The sequence below is a fragment of the Carassius auratus genome, unplaced genomic scaffold (genome assembly GCF_003368295.1).
Source record: "Carassius auratus strain Wakin unplaced genomic scaffold, ASM336829v1 scaf_tig00052819, whole genome shotgun sequence".
NCBI lineage: Eukaryota > Metazoa > Chordata > Actinopteri > Cypriniformes > Cyprinidae > Carassius > Carassius auratus.
The window spans coordinates 12358-28517 of NW_020527248.1; the positions used below are offsets into that span (position 1 = coordinate 12358).

General features: G+C 40.9%; 1 protein-coding gene across 1 annotated transcript; it reads left to right on the top strand.

The window, feature by feature from the left end:
- The first annotated feature begins 480 nt into the window (after positions 1 to 480).
- On the top strand, positions 481 to 11949 carry LOC113090132 (ribonuclease inhibitor-like). Its single transcript, XM_026256169.1, has 6 exons — positions 481 to 557; positions 661 to 777; positions 8632 to 8805; positions 10923 to 11096; positions 11341 to 11514; positions 11730 to 11949. The coding sequence occupies exons 1-6, from the start codon at positions 481 to 483 to the stop codon at positions 11908 to 11910; spliced, it is 897 nt and encodes a 298-aa protein (XP_026111954.1). The 3' UTR covers positions 11911 to 11949.
- Positions 11950 to 16160: the final 4211 nt, after the last annotated feature.

Sequence of the window (16160 nt, forward strand, 5' to 3'; positions counted from 1 at the left end):
TACGATATATAGCAGCAGGCTACCTTCTCGAAAACGATAAATATTACCCAGAATGCACTGTTTTAATGAAAAACAGTATGTTACTGTCGAAATTTGTCCGTTTTTTTTTTACAGCTATTTTTAACAGTGCATATACATTCACACATCACTGTTAAACCAGTCTCAGTCACAGATGTCTGTGCTTCTGAAATGATTGTCTTTATCTACAGTATATAGTGTAGTAGTTAGGCATGGAGCTAGTCATAACTGTTAGTTTTGTGAAAATAACAAACATTTTATTTTCAGGCAAATTTACTGATTGTGGCTCATTCTGCCAGCACGGGTCACAAATGTATTTTCTGTATCAAACTGCTGCAGCTCCACATTCTCTTCAATCTCATTGTGTGTAGAGTTAAGATTTCACTGGAATAATAATCTCAATATCATGTGTGCTGTGTTCTCTTGTGTTTCCATGTGCAGGTGTGACGTCAGTTTGTCATTATGGAGAACAGAGAGAGATCTTCATCTCCTGATCTTCCTCTTAACCTCAGTGATGATCCAGTGACCTCTGACCCCAGGTGAGATATAATCCAGTGCTAGACACAACAGACTATACAACAGAGAGTTATAATAAAAGAACAGCAGGCAGGACTAAGGAAATAACTGTTTCTGTTTTCTCAGGATCTCATGGAAGCTGATATCTTCATCTCCGGATCACAGCTGTGTGTCTCTGAAGAGTGATGCATCCATGGGTCCTCCTCCTTTATTCAGTGATGATCCAGTGACCTCTGACCCCAGGTGAGATCCCACAAACCAGGCCCAGAGTCTGTTGCTGGTGTTTAGTGACTCCACACACTGACTTACAATTAGACCTGTAACTAACCTTCACTTTACTGATTAATCTGCGGATTAATTCTTTGATTCAGAATAAGGGTGTGTTGACACTTGTCATGTTTGGTGTGATGAAACACTCTCTGGTGTGATTGCTCTGTTAGTGTGGTTCATTTGAGTAAGTGTGAACGCTACTATCTGAACCCTGCTGCACACCGAACAAGAGATCCGCTAAAATATAGGTCTCCATCCACTTCTAAACTAACTCTGGTGCGGCTCGAATCAAATACGAACACAACACAGAACAAATACATCTAAACAAACCAAAACCAAGATGTACTGTAAAGAAAAGATGTGCTTGCTATGTGACATGATTTAACGACATGAACGAGCAACAAAATAAGCAGAGGACAAACATGGAGCAGCGAGGAGCTGAAGTGACTGGATCTCTGCAGGAGACTGCTCCTGAACACACTGCTGGAGCTCAACGTGTGCAGTGTGTTAACATGAACACACCACAAACAGAGTGTGTGTGAAACAGCCGTTACTGGTACTGCTCACATAGAAACACCATTACCAGCTGGACACCTACATCTAATCTTTATCAAGAGATATTATAGCAGAATGTGTATATAAATCATAATTACTGCGCTCCTGTACTGCTGCGTGTCACGAGTTTGACATGAACCAATGCTCCTTCACTGACTTCTGTGGAGTTTAATGGAGATTTCTTCTCAGCTTATACAGAATAGAAATAACCCCAGAACTTTCTAACACTGACAGAGAAGAATAAAGTGATGCGACGGACGGATGTTTCTGTGTACAGTGTTCAGACGACACTAATCCATAATCACACTCACTGACCAGTATTTTATTATCAACTCTATCAGTTATTGTTAAAGTTCTGCTTATAATAAATAAAACAGCAGACAGAACTAAAGGAGGAATGATTTCTGTGTGTTTATCAGGATCTTCAGGAAGAGATCTTCATCTCCGGATCACAGCTGTGTGTCTCTGAAGAGTAACGCATCCATGAATCCTCCTGATACTAAATTCAGTAATGATCGAGTGACCTCTGACCCCAGGTGAGGATAATCGTGTGGTGATGATTGAACTGTTTTATGGGAGTCAGAAACACACTCAATACACACAGATCTCCACACAATGAACACATGAGCTCCTACATTAAAACACTTCAGGAGCGCTATCAAGATGTGATGAATATATATCAAATAACATTAAATTATCTAATCATGTGTTTTCCTTTAATTTAGGAATACAACAAGACATTTACGTGCAAAATTATTGAATTTATTCGAATACAAAAGTTTTTAAATAGTTTGTATTAAAAAAACTATGTTTAATCTTTATGTATTTATTAATAGGCCTACTTTAAACACAGTGTGAAACCAAAATACCAATATTAACCAGGAAAAAACAAAGCATTTATCCATAATACAGGACTTTTAATTATAAACAAACAGAATTACAGCGGATACTGGAACAATGTGCGTTACAAAACGTGTTAAACAGATCAACTGAGACTGAAATTATACTGTAAATACAAGACTGACATCTCAGTTGATTTAGATGTTAATGTACACATCCTTTATCTCAGATGTGTTTAATCAGTTGATCTTGTGATATTTCAGCAGATCAGATGGAGAGAGAAGCATCTCTGGAGGAGTCTCCTCTGTCTTCTGTCTGAACAACACGAGCGTTACAGCGTCTCTGAATAAACCTGATCAAGCAGTGAATGATGAACTACAGAGAGTCAAAGAGCAGCACAAAACCAGCATGAAGAACAAGTATGAGAGATTATGTGAGGGACTGAAACTCCAGGAGAATGAAAGCCTCCTGAACAGCATCTACACACAGCTCTACATCATAGAGGGAGAGAGAGAAGGAGTGAATGAAGAACATGAGGTTTTACAGATGGAGAAAACAGCCAGAACACAACACTCACAAGACACTCCAATCTACTGCAATGACATCTTTAAAGCCTCCGCTGAAGCAGGATGTGAGGAGAAAGAGCAGATCAAGACTGTTCTTACTAAAGGCATCGCTGGAATCGGAAAAAACCATCTCTGTGCAGAAGTTCATTCTGGACTGGGCCGAGGGAAAAGCCAATCAGGATGTAGATTTCATATTTGTGCTTCCATTTCGAGAGCTGAACTTGATCCGAGATCATCAGTACACTCTTCACAGACTTCTGCTGGACTTTCATCCTGAACTTCAAGATCTGGACTCACAGATTTATGAGGAGTGTAAAGTTGTGTTCATCTTTGATGGTCTGGATGAAAGCAGAATCACACTGATGTTTTCAGACGCTCAGAAAGTTTGTGATGTGACTGAGACTTCATCAGTGGCTGTGTTGATGTCAAAGCTGATGAAAGGAGAGCTGCTTCCCTCTGCTCTCATCTGGATCACCTCCAGACCAGCAGCAGCCAATCAGATCCCCTCCAAATACATCCACCGTCTGACAGAAATTCAGGGATTCACTGAGCCTCAGAAGGAGGAATATTTCAGGAAGAGAATCAGTGATGAGCATCAAGCCAGCAGAATCATCTCACACATCAGAAGAGCAAGAAGCCTCCACATCATGTGCCACATCCCCGTCTTCTGCTGGATCTCATCCACTGTGATTCAGAAGCTCCTGGAAGAAGATCTGAGTGCAGAAATCCCTCAAACTCTGACTGAAATGTACATCCACTTCCTGCTGATTCAGATCAACATGAGGAAGCAGAAGTATGAAGAGAGAGATCCAGAGAAACTCCTGCCGTCCGACAGAGAAGTGATTGTGAAACTTGCTGAAGTGGCTTTCAAACAGCTGATGAAGGGCAATGTGATGTTCTATGAGGAGGACCTGATTGAGAGCGGCATAGACGTCACTGACGCCTCGGTGTATTCTGGGATTTGCACTGAGATCTTTAAGCAGGAATCTGTGATTCATCAGAGGAAAGTCTACAGCTTCATTCATCTGAGCGTTCAGGAGTTTCTCGCTGCTTTCTATGAGTTTTACTGCTATTTAATGAAGAACAAAGAGCCAATGCATAGATTCAGATTGAGTGATTTTGATGAAGACCCTCTGTATGATCAAACATCAGCAGTAGATAACGCTGTGGATAGTGAGAATGATAAAGTCTCTCTGTATGGTCTGCTAACATCAGCAGTAGATAAAGCTCTTGAGAGTAAGAATGGTCATCTGGATCTGTTCCTGCGGTTCCTGCTGGGCGTCTCGCTGGAGTCCAATCAGAGACTCTTACAGGATCTACTGACACACACAGAGAACAGCTCAGAGACCATCAGAGAAACCACACAGTACATTAAAATGAAGATCAGAAATGATGGTGTTGATGATTATTTTAAACATCCTCCTCTCTCAGTTGGTGAATCCATCAATCTGTTCCTCTGTCTGCTGGAAGTGAAAGATCAGACTCTGTTCAGAGAGATTCAGGAGTTTGTGAAATCAGACAAACACTCAGAGAAACTCTCTCCTGCTCAGTGCTCAACAATCTCCTACATGCTTCAGATGTCAGAGGAGATGCTGGATGAGTTTGAGTTCAAGAAATACAACACATCAGATGAGGGGAGAAGAAGACTGATACCAGCTGTGATCAACTGCAGAAAAGCTCTGTGAGTGTTTCATCATCAACTAAAGGATCATATTTAATAATGAATCTGACTCCTTTACAATAAATGTTCCTGAATGAGAGATTTTCTCCTGAATAACAGGCCAGAATCCAGAGTCATGACAGGTGTTTTTTAGTACAGTAGATAATGGAGTATTTTTATTATTAATTATCCATTAATTATGAAAATGTCGATCACTTTTTTCATGAAAGTTAAAGTTAAAACATGAAAGCACTGTATTTATTCAGTCCGGTGAATCAACTAAAATAAATAAAGAAACAAGTAAAAGGTCATAATTTGCAGGCACACAGTAGGGATGCAGTGATTAACCGGTTTCACGATTTAAAGCATCACAGTTAATTAATCACAAAGTCTTCACTGCATCAAGTGTTTCTGTCACACTGAACAGAACTGTTGCATGCTGCATAAAGTGAAAACAAAGTTAGTCTATCGGTGCACGATCTTAAAATACTCTGCTGATCAGAGAAACAGAGGCTACTACACACACTAGATTAACTGTGACAGAGGAACCAAAAAGCCAAGTTTAAAGAAATAAAGAATGTGAAAACACTAAATACTTTTTAATGAGTTAATTTCAAAAAGGAAATACTATCCTGGGTGTTTACAGAGCAGAGGTCACTCTTTCTTAATTTCAATAGGAGAGAGGGACTTTTGTTTGAGATGCAGGCTTCTGAACCGAGTGCTGATAACATCTTGGGATGTCCTTGTCCTCTTTAGTCCGGATGACATGATGTCCCAATTTTCCAAAAAGAACTTCAAATTTTGATTCGTCTGTCCACAGAACCTATAGAGTTTTAGCAGGTAACGGTGAATGGCACGGTGGATTGTGTTCACTGACAATGTTTTCTGGAAGTATTCCTGAGCCCATGCTGTGATTTCCATTACAGTAGCGTTTCTGTATGTGATGCAGTGCCGTCTAAGAGCTGAAGATCACGGGCATCCAGTATGGTTTCAGTATGGTTTTTCGGCCTTGACCCTTACACACAGAGATTGTTCCAGATTCTCTGAATCTTTTGATGATATTATGCACTGTAGATGATGATAACTTCAAACTCTTTGCAGTTTTTCTCTGAGAAACTCCTTTCGGATATTGCTCCAGTATTTTTCGGTGCAGCATTGGGGGAATTGGTGATCCTCTGCCCATCTTGACTTCTGAGAGACACTGTCACTCTGAGAGACTCTTTTTATACCCAATCATGTTCCCAATTGAAGTAATAAGTTACAAATTGGTCCTCCAGTTGTTCCTTATACATACGTTTAACTTTTCCGGTCTCTGATTGCTACCTGTCTCAGCTTTTTTGGAACTTGTAGCTCTCATGAAATCCAAAATGAGACATTATTTGGCTTGACATTTCAAAATGTCTTACTTTCAACATTTGATATGTTATCTATATTCTATTGTGAATAAAATATAAGTTTATGAGATTTGTAAATTATTCCATTCCTTTTTTACTCACAATTTGTACAGTGTTTGTATTATTGGTTACTGTGTTTTTTTAGTTTCAAAAGGCAGCAATAAATAACACTTTAAAATCTACAGAGTGATACACTACACTGCACTGTAAAACCCGACAAGTTAACTTAACTCAAACGGTTTGAGTAAACAGATATCCTTAAGTTATGTTAACTTTAATTGATTAATTTTTCATTTGAAGTAACCATGTTAGAGATCAGTGTTTGCTTTAGTTGGGCTCTTGACCCGTGACTTCAGTCTCTGTGTTTTCTCTGGCTCAAAGATCTTCATTGCGTGGAGGCGAATTGGCCGGTAGTTGGTGCACTCTGCGACGCCACCCGTTCCCTTTACATATGGACACTGTGGTGCTCATTCTCCAGCCTTCGGGTATGCTCACCATCAATGATGACACTATTGAACAAGTTTTTCGAGCAGAATGGCCCCTCCTTGGCCCATCGTTTTCCACACCTCAATATCATCGGGGCCCGATGCCTTTTCGTTCTGTCCACGTCTGTCCAGAACCAGACTTTCTTGTCAAGATACCTCCTGCTGAGCTTGGTTTTGCAGAGAGTTCCGGCAGTGGTGATGTGAATTTGGTGGATGACTTAAGTCCAGCATTGCTCTGTCGGTAGGTCAGGGTCAGATCGAATCCCAGTGAGGGAGGTTTCCACTGGGTGCGTCACCCACGACGGGCCCCTCCAGGGCTGGCAGGCTGGGTGGCGGCGGCCAACAGGGTCTCAAAGCCCGGCCAATCTCTCCCGAGCAGCACTGGCAGGTGGCTCATTATTCCGACTTCTACGGGCCAGGACCCAGGGGTGGCGGAAATAGTGACGCGGCGGGCAGGGATCTGTCACGTGTCCCCGTGCACGCAAGTTATTGGGAACTGGGCTTTACTGTCAGTCCGCGGAGGGAGAACGCGGCACTTCCAGAGTCTAACAGGGCCTTGAAGGGACAGCCGTTGACTTTCACCATGGCCTCTGGCGCTCCTACTGGTAGGTTATGATGTAGAATACAGCCTGCATCGTGGGATTTGAAGTGTGTTCTGTGAGCATCGGTTCATCCCGAGGACTGGGGCCCGTCGGCCTGCCTAAGGGTTGCAGGATGCCCTCCGGCGCGTGTTGTCCCTGGACCACCCTCTGAGGATACGGCAGCACTCGCTCTCCCACTTCCCAGCTCCGGGCTGCCTCGGCCAGCTCAACCGCCTCCACCAGTTCCAGCGTTGTCCCTTGGTTCCTCATGGCGACTGCCTAACGATGGACAAGGGGGCAAGGCGTGCAGGAGGCGGTCAATCACCACTCGTTCCATTACTTGTGCAGCTGTGGGATTTCTGTCCATTAGCCAGTGTTGCGCCAATCTTGTCAGTTCTGCGGCCTGGGCGCGAGCCGGTACGTGGGGTTGAAAGATCCACTTGTGGAACTGTTGTGCCACACACAGCGAAGACAGCCCTACTCTGGCCAGGCTTTCCCGCTTTACGTCATTGTCATCGTCCCACGTTACACCACCCTTAATACCCATGGCTGAAGTGCCCTTGAGCAAGGCACTGAACCTCCAGTTGCTCCCCGGGCGCTGGATATATAGCTGCCCACTGCTCCGGGTGTGTGTTCATGATGTGTTCACTTCTCACTGCTGTGTGTGTGCACCTGGATGGGTTAAATGCAGAGCACCAATTCTGAGGATGGGTTACCATACTTTTCATTTCGTTTTCATTTACTTCAGGGAGCCGCCTATCGTAACACCTGTATTTTATGTTTTCATGTTCTTCATGGTATTAGTGCATGTTTCAAGCTACCATACATTTACTTAACTTGTATAAAATATTTTCAAAAAGACTTGTTTTTGTTGTTGGGAAACTTTGTGGATGTAAAACAATAAACAGTTGATGAATTTGATATGCATATATGGTACAAAAGCGCATTTTTTGTCCGTATGCAAGTAGTATTATAATACTTTTAAGTACCATTTTGAAGCTTAGGAACCTACTTACTTTTGTTTTGCTTGAGTTCCAAGTATGAAAACTATCAGTATCTAAAAGAAATGTCAATTTAAACAGAAAAGATAATCATAATTTTATAGAAAAACTACATTTTTGGCAATTTTTCATTGTGGTACAGTGTTTGCATATGGCAACGTTTTCCTAAATACCTAATTTCCTAAGAAAAATTGGATTTGTATAATTGAAGCTATTTCATGTAATAAAAGCTTATTTTAAAAAATAGTTCATGGTTAGAACATAATGCGTACCATAGAGGGTTAACAGGAGCTTCCAGTGAAGCAGAAATGTATAGGTATATTCATTTAAACTGCAGTTTAAAGTATTGGTTGTAAGCATTAGTTTCCACTCATTCTAGAGAACTCTAAACTGTGTTGTGAATCTCACTGAGATCTTTTGACATATAAGAGTTCATTGTACTATTTAAAAATCCTGTATGTTTTAGAACTCAAAACTTTCTTATTAGTCTAAAAACAGCTTTTATTGAAACTAAGATTCTAAAATGACTAATTTAGTAATTTGTCTGATTCAACATCACTGCCTCTTTAGCAGCGGAGAAACAGTCTCAGAAAACTTTTGCTACATTTTGATAAATGTACATATTCATAGTTGAAGAAACAGTCTTGAACTCTTCTTATAGTGATTCAGTGTTCAGATCATGTCATCCCACGTTCCTGAGCAACCCTCTTTACATGTCTTTATTATTATTATTTATCTCTTCTAGATTTTCTGGCTGTAATCTCACTGCTCAGTGTTGTAAGAGTTTGTCTTCAGCTCTACAATCCTCAAACTGTGTCCTGAGAGAGCTGGATCTGAGGAACAATGACCTGTGGGTCTCTGGTGTAAAGATTATTTCTGATGGACTGAAGAGTCAGAACTGTCAGCTGCAGAAACTGAGGTATGAAGAACAGATAAGAGATCATTTACAGTCAACTGATCACAGTGTGTGTGTGTGTGTGTGTGTGTGTGTGTGTGTGTGTGTGTGCTTGGGTGTGTGTGTGTGTGTGTCTGTAGACAATCTGTGTGTCTGTAGGTTGGGAACTGAGAACCGGTTCTGTTTTTTGAGTGCACCTGCTGCCACTAAATTACATTATATTGGTCACATATTGTCATTAATATACATACTTAAATACAGACTTCAACCACTAATTAAAAAGACTGCTATTTTTATTTAAGTATAGGGTTAGATTATTTAGTGATTATTTAGTCATTAAATACAGTATATTAAAAATTTATATTGTAACGAAAATATACACCGGTTTTCGGTATAAACCGGCACACCGCCCAGCACTAAAACAAAGGATAGAAAATATTTATTTTCATACATTTTAAATTTTTAAAGATGCTGAAACCACTCATTGCATCACAGCATCTCCTGACTGCATCATTATTTGTAAAATAGGGGCTTTATGGAGTGTGTGTATACAAGGTTATAGTTATAACAGTTTATATTTCATTAATTTGGAAAAATTAGTTTGCATTTAGGGAACAAGTGTCTTAGCCCTCAAGGGACTATTTGCCCAAAACTTTGAAGCACATGTGATTGATGGACTAGCATTACTCAACATTACTCACTAGCTTCCAGAAACACTACAGTCAATGGAGGTCAAATGGTAAAAAAACGTAATAGTTTATTTAAATGGAACCTGAACCTGAACATTTGTATACTGTAATATATCATGAATTTTGACCTTGTTAACCTTTCAACTAAGTTGATAGTAGGTAATAAACAGTACTGAGTATTGAGTAGTTGAGTATTGTGCATTTGTCATTACCACTATTTAAAAAAAAGTTGTTTAATGATTTTAATGGAACCGGAATCAGAACCAGAATCATTAGGTGCAACCTGAACCAGAAAATGACTGACTGTTGGTGTGTGTGTGTGTGTGTGTGTGCGCGTGCGTGTGTGTGTGTGTGTGTGTGTGTGTGTGTGTGTGCGTGCGTGTGTGCGCTTGGGTGTGTGTGTTTGTTTGTGTGCGCTTGGGTGTGTGTGTGTGTGTGTGTGTTTGTGTGTGTGTGTGTGTGTGTGTGTGTGTGTGTGCGTGTGTTTGTGTGTGTGTGCTTGGGTGTGTGTGCGTGTGTGTGTGTGTGTGTGTGCGCTTGGGTGTGTGTGTGCGCTTGGGTGTGTGTGTGTGCTTGGGTGTGTCTGTGTAGATGATCTGACCGTTGATGCGTGTGTGCGTGTGTGTGTGTGTGTGTGTAGATGATCTGACTGTTGATGTGTGTGTTCTTGTCTCTTTCAGTCTTGCCGGCTGTAATCTCACTGCTCAGTGTTGTGAGAGTTTGTCATCAGCTCTACAATCCTCAAACTGTGTCCTGAGAGAGCTGGATCTGAGGAACAATGACCTGCAGGACTCTGATGTAAAGATTATTTCTGATGGACTGAAGAGTCAGAAATGTCAGCTGCAGATACTGAGGTATGAAGAACAGATAAGAGATCATTTACAGTCAACTGATTACAACGTTGGTGTGTGTGTGTGTGTGTGTGTGTGTGTGTGTGTGTGTGTGTGTGTGTGTGTGTCTGTGTGTGTGTGTGTTTGTCTGTGTGTGTGTGTGTGTGTGTGTGTGTGTGTGTGTGTGTGTGTAGATGATCTGACTGTTGATGTGTGTGTTCTTGTCTCTTTCAGTCTTGCCGGCTGTAATCTCACTGCTCAGTGTTGTGAGAGTTTGTCATCAGCTCTACAATCCTCAAACTGTATCCTGAGAGAGCTGGATCTGAGTAACAGTGACCTGCAGGACTCTGGTGTAAAGATTATTTCTGATGGACTGAAGAGTCAGAAATGTCAGCTGCAGAAACTGAGGTATGAAGAACAGATAAGAGATCATTTACAGTCAACTGATTACAACGTTGGTGTGTGTGTGTGTGTGTGTGTGTGTGTGTGTCTGTGTGTGTGTGTGTTTGTCTGTGTGTGTGTGTGTGTGTGTGTGTGTGTGTGTGTGTGTGTGTGTGTGTGTGTGTGTGTGTGTGTGTGTAGATGATCTGACTGTTGATTTGTGTGTTCTTGTCTCTTTCAGTCTTGCTGGCTGTAATCTCACTGCTCAGTGTTGTGAGAGTTTGTCATCAGCTCTACAATCCTCAAACTGTGTCCTGAGAGAGCTGGATCTGAGTAACAGTGACCTGCAGGACTCTGGTGTAAAGATTATTTCTGATGGACTGAAGAGTCAGAAATGTCAGCTGCAGAAACTGAGGTATGAAGAACAGATAAGAGATCATTTACAGTCAACTGATTACAACGTTGGTGTGTGTGTGTGTGTGTGTGTGTGTGTGTGTGTGTGTGTGTGTGTGTGTGTGTGTGTGTGTGTCTGTGTGTGTGTGTGTTTGTCTGTGTGTGTGTGTGTGTGTGTGTGTGTGTGTGTGTGTGTGTGTGTGTGTGTGTGTGCGTGTGTCTGTATATGATCTGACTGTTGATGTGTGTGTTCTTTTCTCTTTCAGTCTTGCTGGCTGTAATCTCACTGCTCAGTGTTGTGAGAGTTTGTCATCAGCTCTACAATCCTCAAACTGTGTCCTGAGAGAGCTGGATCTGAGTAACAGTGACCTGCAGGACTCTGGTGTAAAGATTATTTCTGATGGACTGAAGAGTCAGAACTGTCAGCTGCAGAAACTGAGGTATGAAGAACAGATAAGAGATCATTTACAGTCAACTGATTACAACGTTGGTGTGTGTGGTGTGTGTGTGTGTGTGTGTCTGTGTTTGTGTGTGTTTGTCTGTGTGTGTGTGTGTGTGTGTGTGTGTGTGTGTGTGTGCGTGTGTGTGTGTGTGTGTGTGTGCGTGTGTCTGTATATGATCTGACTGTTGATGTGTGTGTTCTTGTCTCTTTCAGTCTTGCTGGCTGTAATCTTACTGCTCAGTGTTGTAAGAGTTTGTCTTCAGCTCTACAATCCTCAAACTGTGTCCTGAGAGAGCTGGATCTGAGGAACAATGACCTGCAGGACTCTGGTGTAAAGATTATTTCTGATGGACTGAAGAGTCAGAACTGTCAGCTGCAGAAACTGAGGTATTAAGAACATATATCACCTTTATCAGTATATCACCTTTATTTATATAGTGCTTTAAACAAAATACATTGCGTCAAAGCACTGAACAACATTCATTTGGAAAACAGTGTCTCAATAATGCAAAATGATAGTTAAAGGCAGTTCATCATTGAATTCAGTTATGTCATCTCTGTTCAGTTGAAATAGTGTCTGTTTTTATTTGCAATCAAGTCAATGATATCGCTGTAGATGAAGTGACCCCAACTAAGCAAGCCAGAGGAGACAGCGGCAAGGAACCGAAACTCCATCGGTGACAGAATGGAGAAAAAAACCTTGGGAGAAACCAGGCTCAGTTGGGGGTCAGTTCTCCTCTGACCAGACGAAAACCAGTAGTTCAATTCCAGGCTGCAGCAAAGTCAGATTGTGCAGAAGAATCATCCGTTTCCTGTGGTCTTGTCCTGGTGCTCCTCTGAGACAAGGTCTTTACAGGGGATCTGTATCTGGGCTCTAGTTGTCCTGGTCTCCGCTGTCTTTCAGGGCAGTAGAGGTCCTTTCTATGTGCTGATCCACCATCTGGTCTGGATACGTACTGGATCCGGGTGACTGCAGTGACCCTCTGATCTGGACACAGACTGGATCTGGTGGCCACGGTGACCTCGGAACAAGAGAGAAACAGACAAATATTAGCATAGATGCCATTCTTCTAATGATGTAGCAAGTACATCGGGTGTTATGTGAAGTGTTTCCGGTTCCGGTTTACCTAATTAATGCAGCCTAAAAATCCTTTAACGGATTTGGATATTAAAAGCATATTAGTATGTTATGTGTATGCCAGGTTAAAGAGATGGGTCTTTAATCTAGATTTAAACTGCAAGAGTGTGTCTGCCTCCCGAACAATGTTAGGTAGGTTATTCCAGAGTTTAGGCGCCAAATAGGAAAAGGATCTGCCGCCCGCAGTTGATTTTTGATATTCTAGGTATTATCAAATTGCCTGAGTTTTGAGAACGTAGCGGACGTAGAGGAGTATAATGTAAAAGGAGCTCATTCAAATACTGAGGTGCTAAACCATTCAGGGCTTTATAAGTAATAAGCAATATTTTAAAATCTATACGATGTTTGATAGGGAGCCAGTGCAGTGTGGACAGGACCGGGCTAATATGGTCATACTTCCTGGTTCTAGTAAGAACTCTTGCTGCTGCATTTTGGACTAGCTGTAGTTTGTTTACCAAGCGTGCAGAACAACCACCCAATAAAGCATTACAATAGTCTAACCTTGAAGTCATAAATGCATGGATTAACATTTCTGCATTTGACATTGAGAGCATAGGCCGTAATTTAGATATATTTTTGAGATGGAAAAATGCAGTTTTACAAATGCTAGAAACGTGGCTTTCTAAGGAAAGATTGCGATCAAGTAGCACACCTAGGTTCCTAACTGATGACGAAGAATTGACAGAGCAACCATCAAGTCTTAGACAGTGTTCTAGGTTATTACAAGCAGAGTTTTTAGGTCCTATAATTAACACCTCTGTTTTTTCTGAATTTAGCAGTAAGAAATTACTCGTCATCCAATTTTTTATATCGACTATGCATTCCATTAGTTTTTCAAATTGGTGTGTTTCACCAGGCTGCAAGGAAATATAGAGCTGCGTATCATCAGCATAACAGTGAAAGCTAACACCATGTTTCCTGATGATATCTCCCAAGGGTAACATATAAAGCGTGAAGAGTAGCGGCCCTTGTACTGAGCCTTGAGGTACTCCATACTGCACTTGTGATCGATATGATACATCTTCATTCACTGCTACGAACTGATGGCGGTCATATAAGTACGATTTAAACCATGCTAATGCACTTCCACTGATGCCAACTAAGTGTTCAAGTCTATGCAAAAGAATGTTGTGGTCAATTGTGTCAAACGCAGCACTAAGATCCAATAAAACTAATAGAGAGATACACCCACGATCAGATGATAAGAGCAGATCATTTGTAACTCTAAGGAGAGCAGTTTCAGTACTATGATACGGTCTAAATCCTGACTGGAAATCCTCACATATACCATTATTCTCTAAGAAGGAATATAATTGTGAGGATACCACCTTTTCTAGTATCTTGGACAGAAAAGGGAGATTCGAGATTGGTCTATAATTAACAAGTTCTCTGGGGTCAAGTTGCGGCTTTTTTATGAGAGGCTTAATAACAGCCAGTTTGAAGGTTTTGGGGACATATCCTAATGACAATGAGGAATTAATAATAGTCAGAAGAGGACCTATGACTTCTGGAAGCACCTCTTTTAGGAGCTTAGATGGTATAGGGTCTAACATACATGTTGTTGGTTTAGATGATTTAACAAGTTTATACAATTCTTCCTCTCCTATAGTAGAGAATGAGTGGAACTGTTCCTCAGGGGGTCTATAGTGCACTGTCTGATGTGATACTGTAGCTGACGGCTGAATGGTTGCAATTTTATCTCTAATAGTATCGATTTTAGAAGTAAAGTAGTTCATAAAGTCATTACTGTTGTGGTGTTGGGAAATGTCAACACTTGTTGAGGCTTTATTTTTCGTTAATTTAGCCACTGTATTGAATAAATACCTGGGGTTGTGTTTGTTTTCTTCTAAAAGAGAAGAAAAGTAATCAGATCTAGCAGTTTTTAATGCTTTTCTATAGGATATGCTACTTTCCCGCCAAGCAATACGAAATACCTCTAGTTTTGTTTTCCTCCAGCTGTGCTCCATTTTTCGGGCTGCTCTCTTTAGGGTGCGAGTATGCTCAGTATACCATGGTGTCAAACTGTTTTCCTTAACCTTCCTTAAGCGTAAAGGAGCAACTGTATTTAAAGTGCTAGAAAGAGAGAGTCCATAGTTTCTGTTACATCATCAAGTTGTTCTGAGGTTTTGGATATGCTAAGGAATTTGGATACATCAGGAAGATAACTTAAAAAAGCAGTCTTTTGTGGTAGAAGTGATGGTTCTTCGATACTTGTAACAAGAAGTAGAATTTACAATTTTGGCTATATGAAGTTTACACAGAACTAAATAATGATCTGAGATATCATCACTTGGCTGAATAATTTCAACACTATCAACATCAATTCCATGTGACAGTATTAAATCTAGAGTATGATTTCGACAATGAGTAGGTCCTGAAACATGTTGTCTAACACCAATAGAGTTCAGAATGTCTATAAATGCTGATCCCAATGCATCTTTTCATTATCGACATGGATATTAAAATCACCAACTATTAAGACTTTATCTGCAGCCAGAACTAACTCGGATGTAAAATCACCAAACTCTTTAATAAAGTCTGTATGGTGCCCTGGTGGCCTGTATACAGTAGCCAGTACAAACATAACAGGGGATTTATCATTAACATTGGTTTCTCTGGATAATGTTATATGAAGCACCATTACTTCAAACGAGTTATACTTGAAGCCTGCCCTCTGAGAAATCCTGAAAACGTTGTTATAAATTGAAGCAACTCCTCCCCCTTTGCCTTTTAGACGCGGCTCGTGTTTATAACAATAATCTTGGGGGTGGACTCATTTAAAATAATGTAATCATCAGGTTTTAGCCAGGTTTCTGTCAAACAGAGCACATCTATATTATGATCAGTTATCATATTATTTACAAAAAGTGTTTTCGTAGAAATGGATCTGATATTCAATAAGCCAATCTTTATCATTTGTTTATCCATATTGCATTTGTTTTTTATTTGTTGAACCTCAATTAAATTGTTAACCTTAACTTGGTTTGGGACGTTTTTTGTATTTTCTAGTTCGGGGGAACAGACACAGTCTCTATGGTGTGATATCTAGGTGAAAGAGTCTCTATGTGCTGAGAATTAACTGACTTCTGTGACGGGAGGCAGCTAGCAGACGGTCGGTTTAGCCAGTCTGTCTGCTTCCTGACCTGGGCCCAGTTAGTCAAGTATAAACCTAAGACTATTTGCCATATTTCTAGACAGAAGAGTGCGCCACCCGGAGGGATGAAGACATCTCTTTTAAAAGGTCAGTTGTCTGCAAAAGCTCGTCCATTGTCTATGAAACTATGTTATTCTGTGGACCACTTAGACATCCAGCCATTGAGTGATGACAATCTGCTATGCATCTCATCACCACGGTAAGCAGGGAGGGACCAGAGCATATTACAGTGTTCATTGCTTGCAAGTTCCACACCTCTTTTAAAGTTATTTATGATCTCGACTGGCGAAGTCGAACATCATTAGCGCGGCATGAATAAACAATCTTACGTATTTACGTTTGCATTAGCCAG

Excerpts from the sequence above, each read along its gene's own strand:
- LOC113090132 (XM_026256169.1), top strand. The coding sequence starts at position 481 with ATGGAGAACAGAGAGAGATCTTCATCTCCTGATCTTCCTCTTAACCTC. Across the intron at positions 778-8,631 it reads CCAGTGACCTCTGACCCCAG|ATTTTCTGGCTGTAATCTCA; the intron begins GTGAGATCCCAC and ends TATCTCTTCTAG. Across the intron at positions 11,515-11,729 it reads TGTCAGCTGCAGAAACTGAG|TCTTGCTGGCTGTAATCTTA; the intron begins GTATGAAGAACA and ends TGTCTCTTTCAG.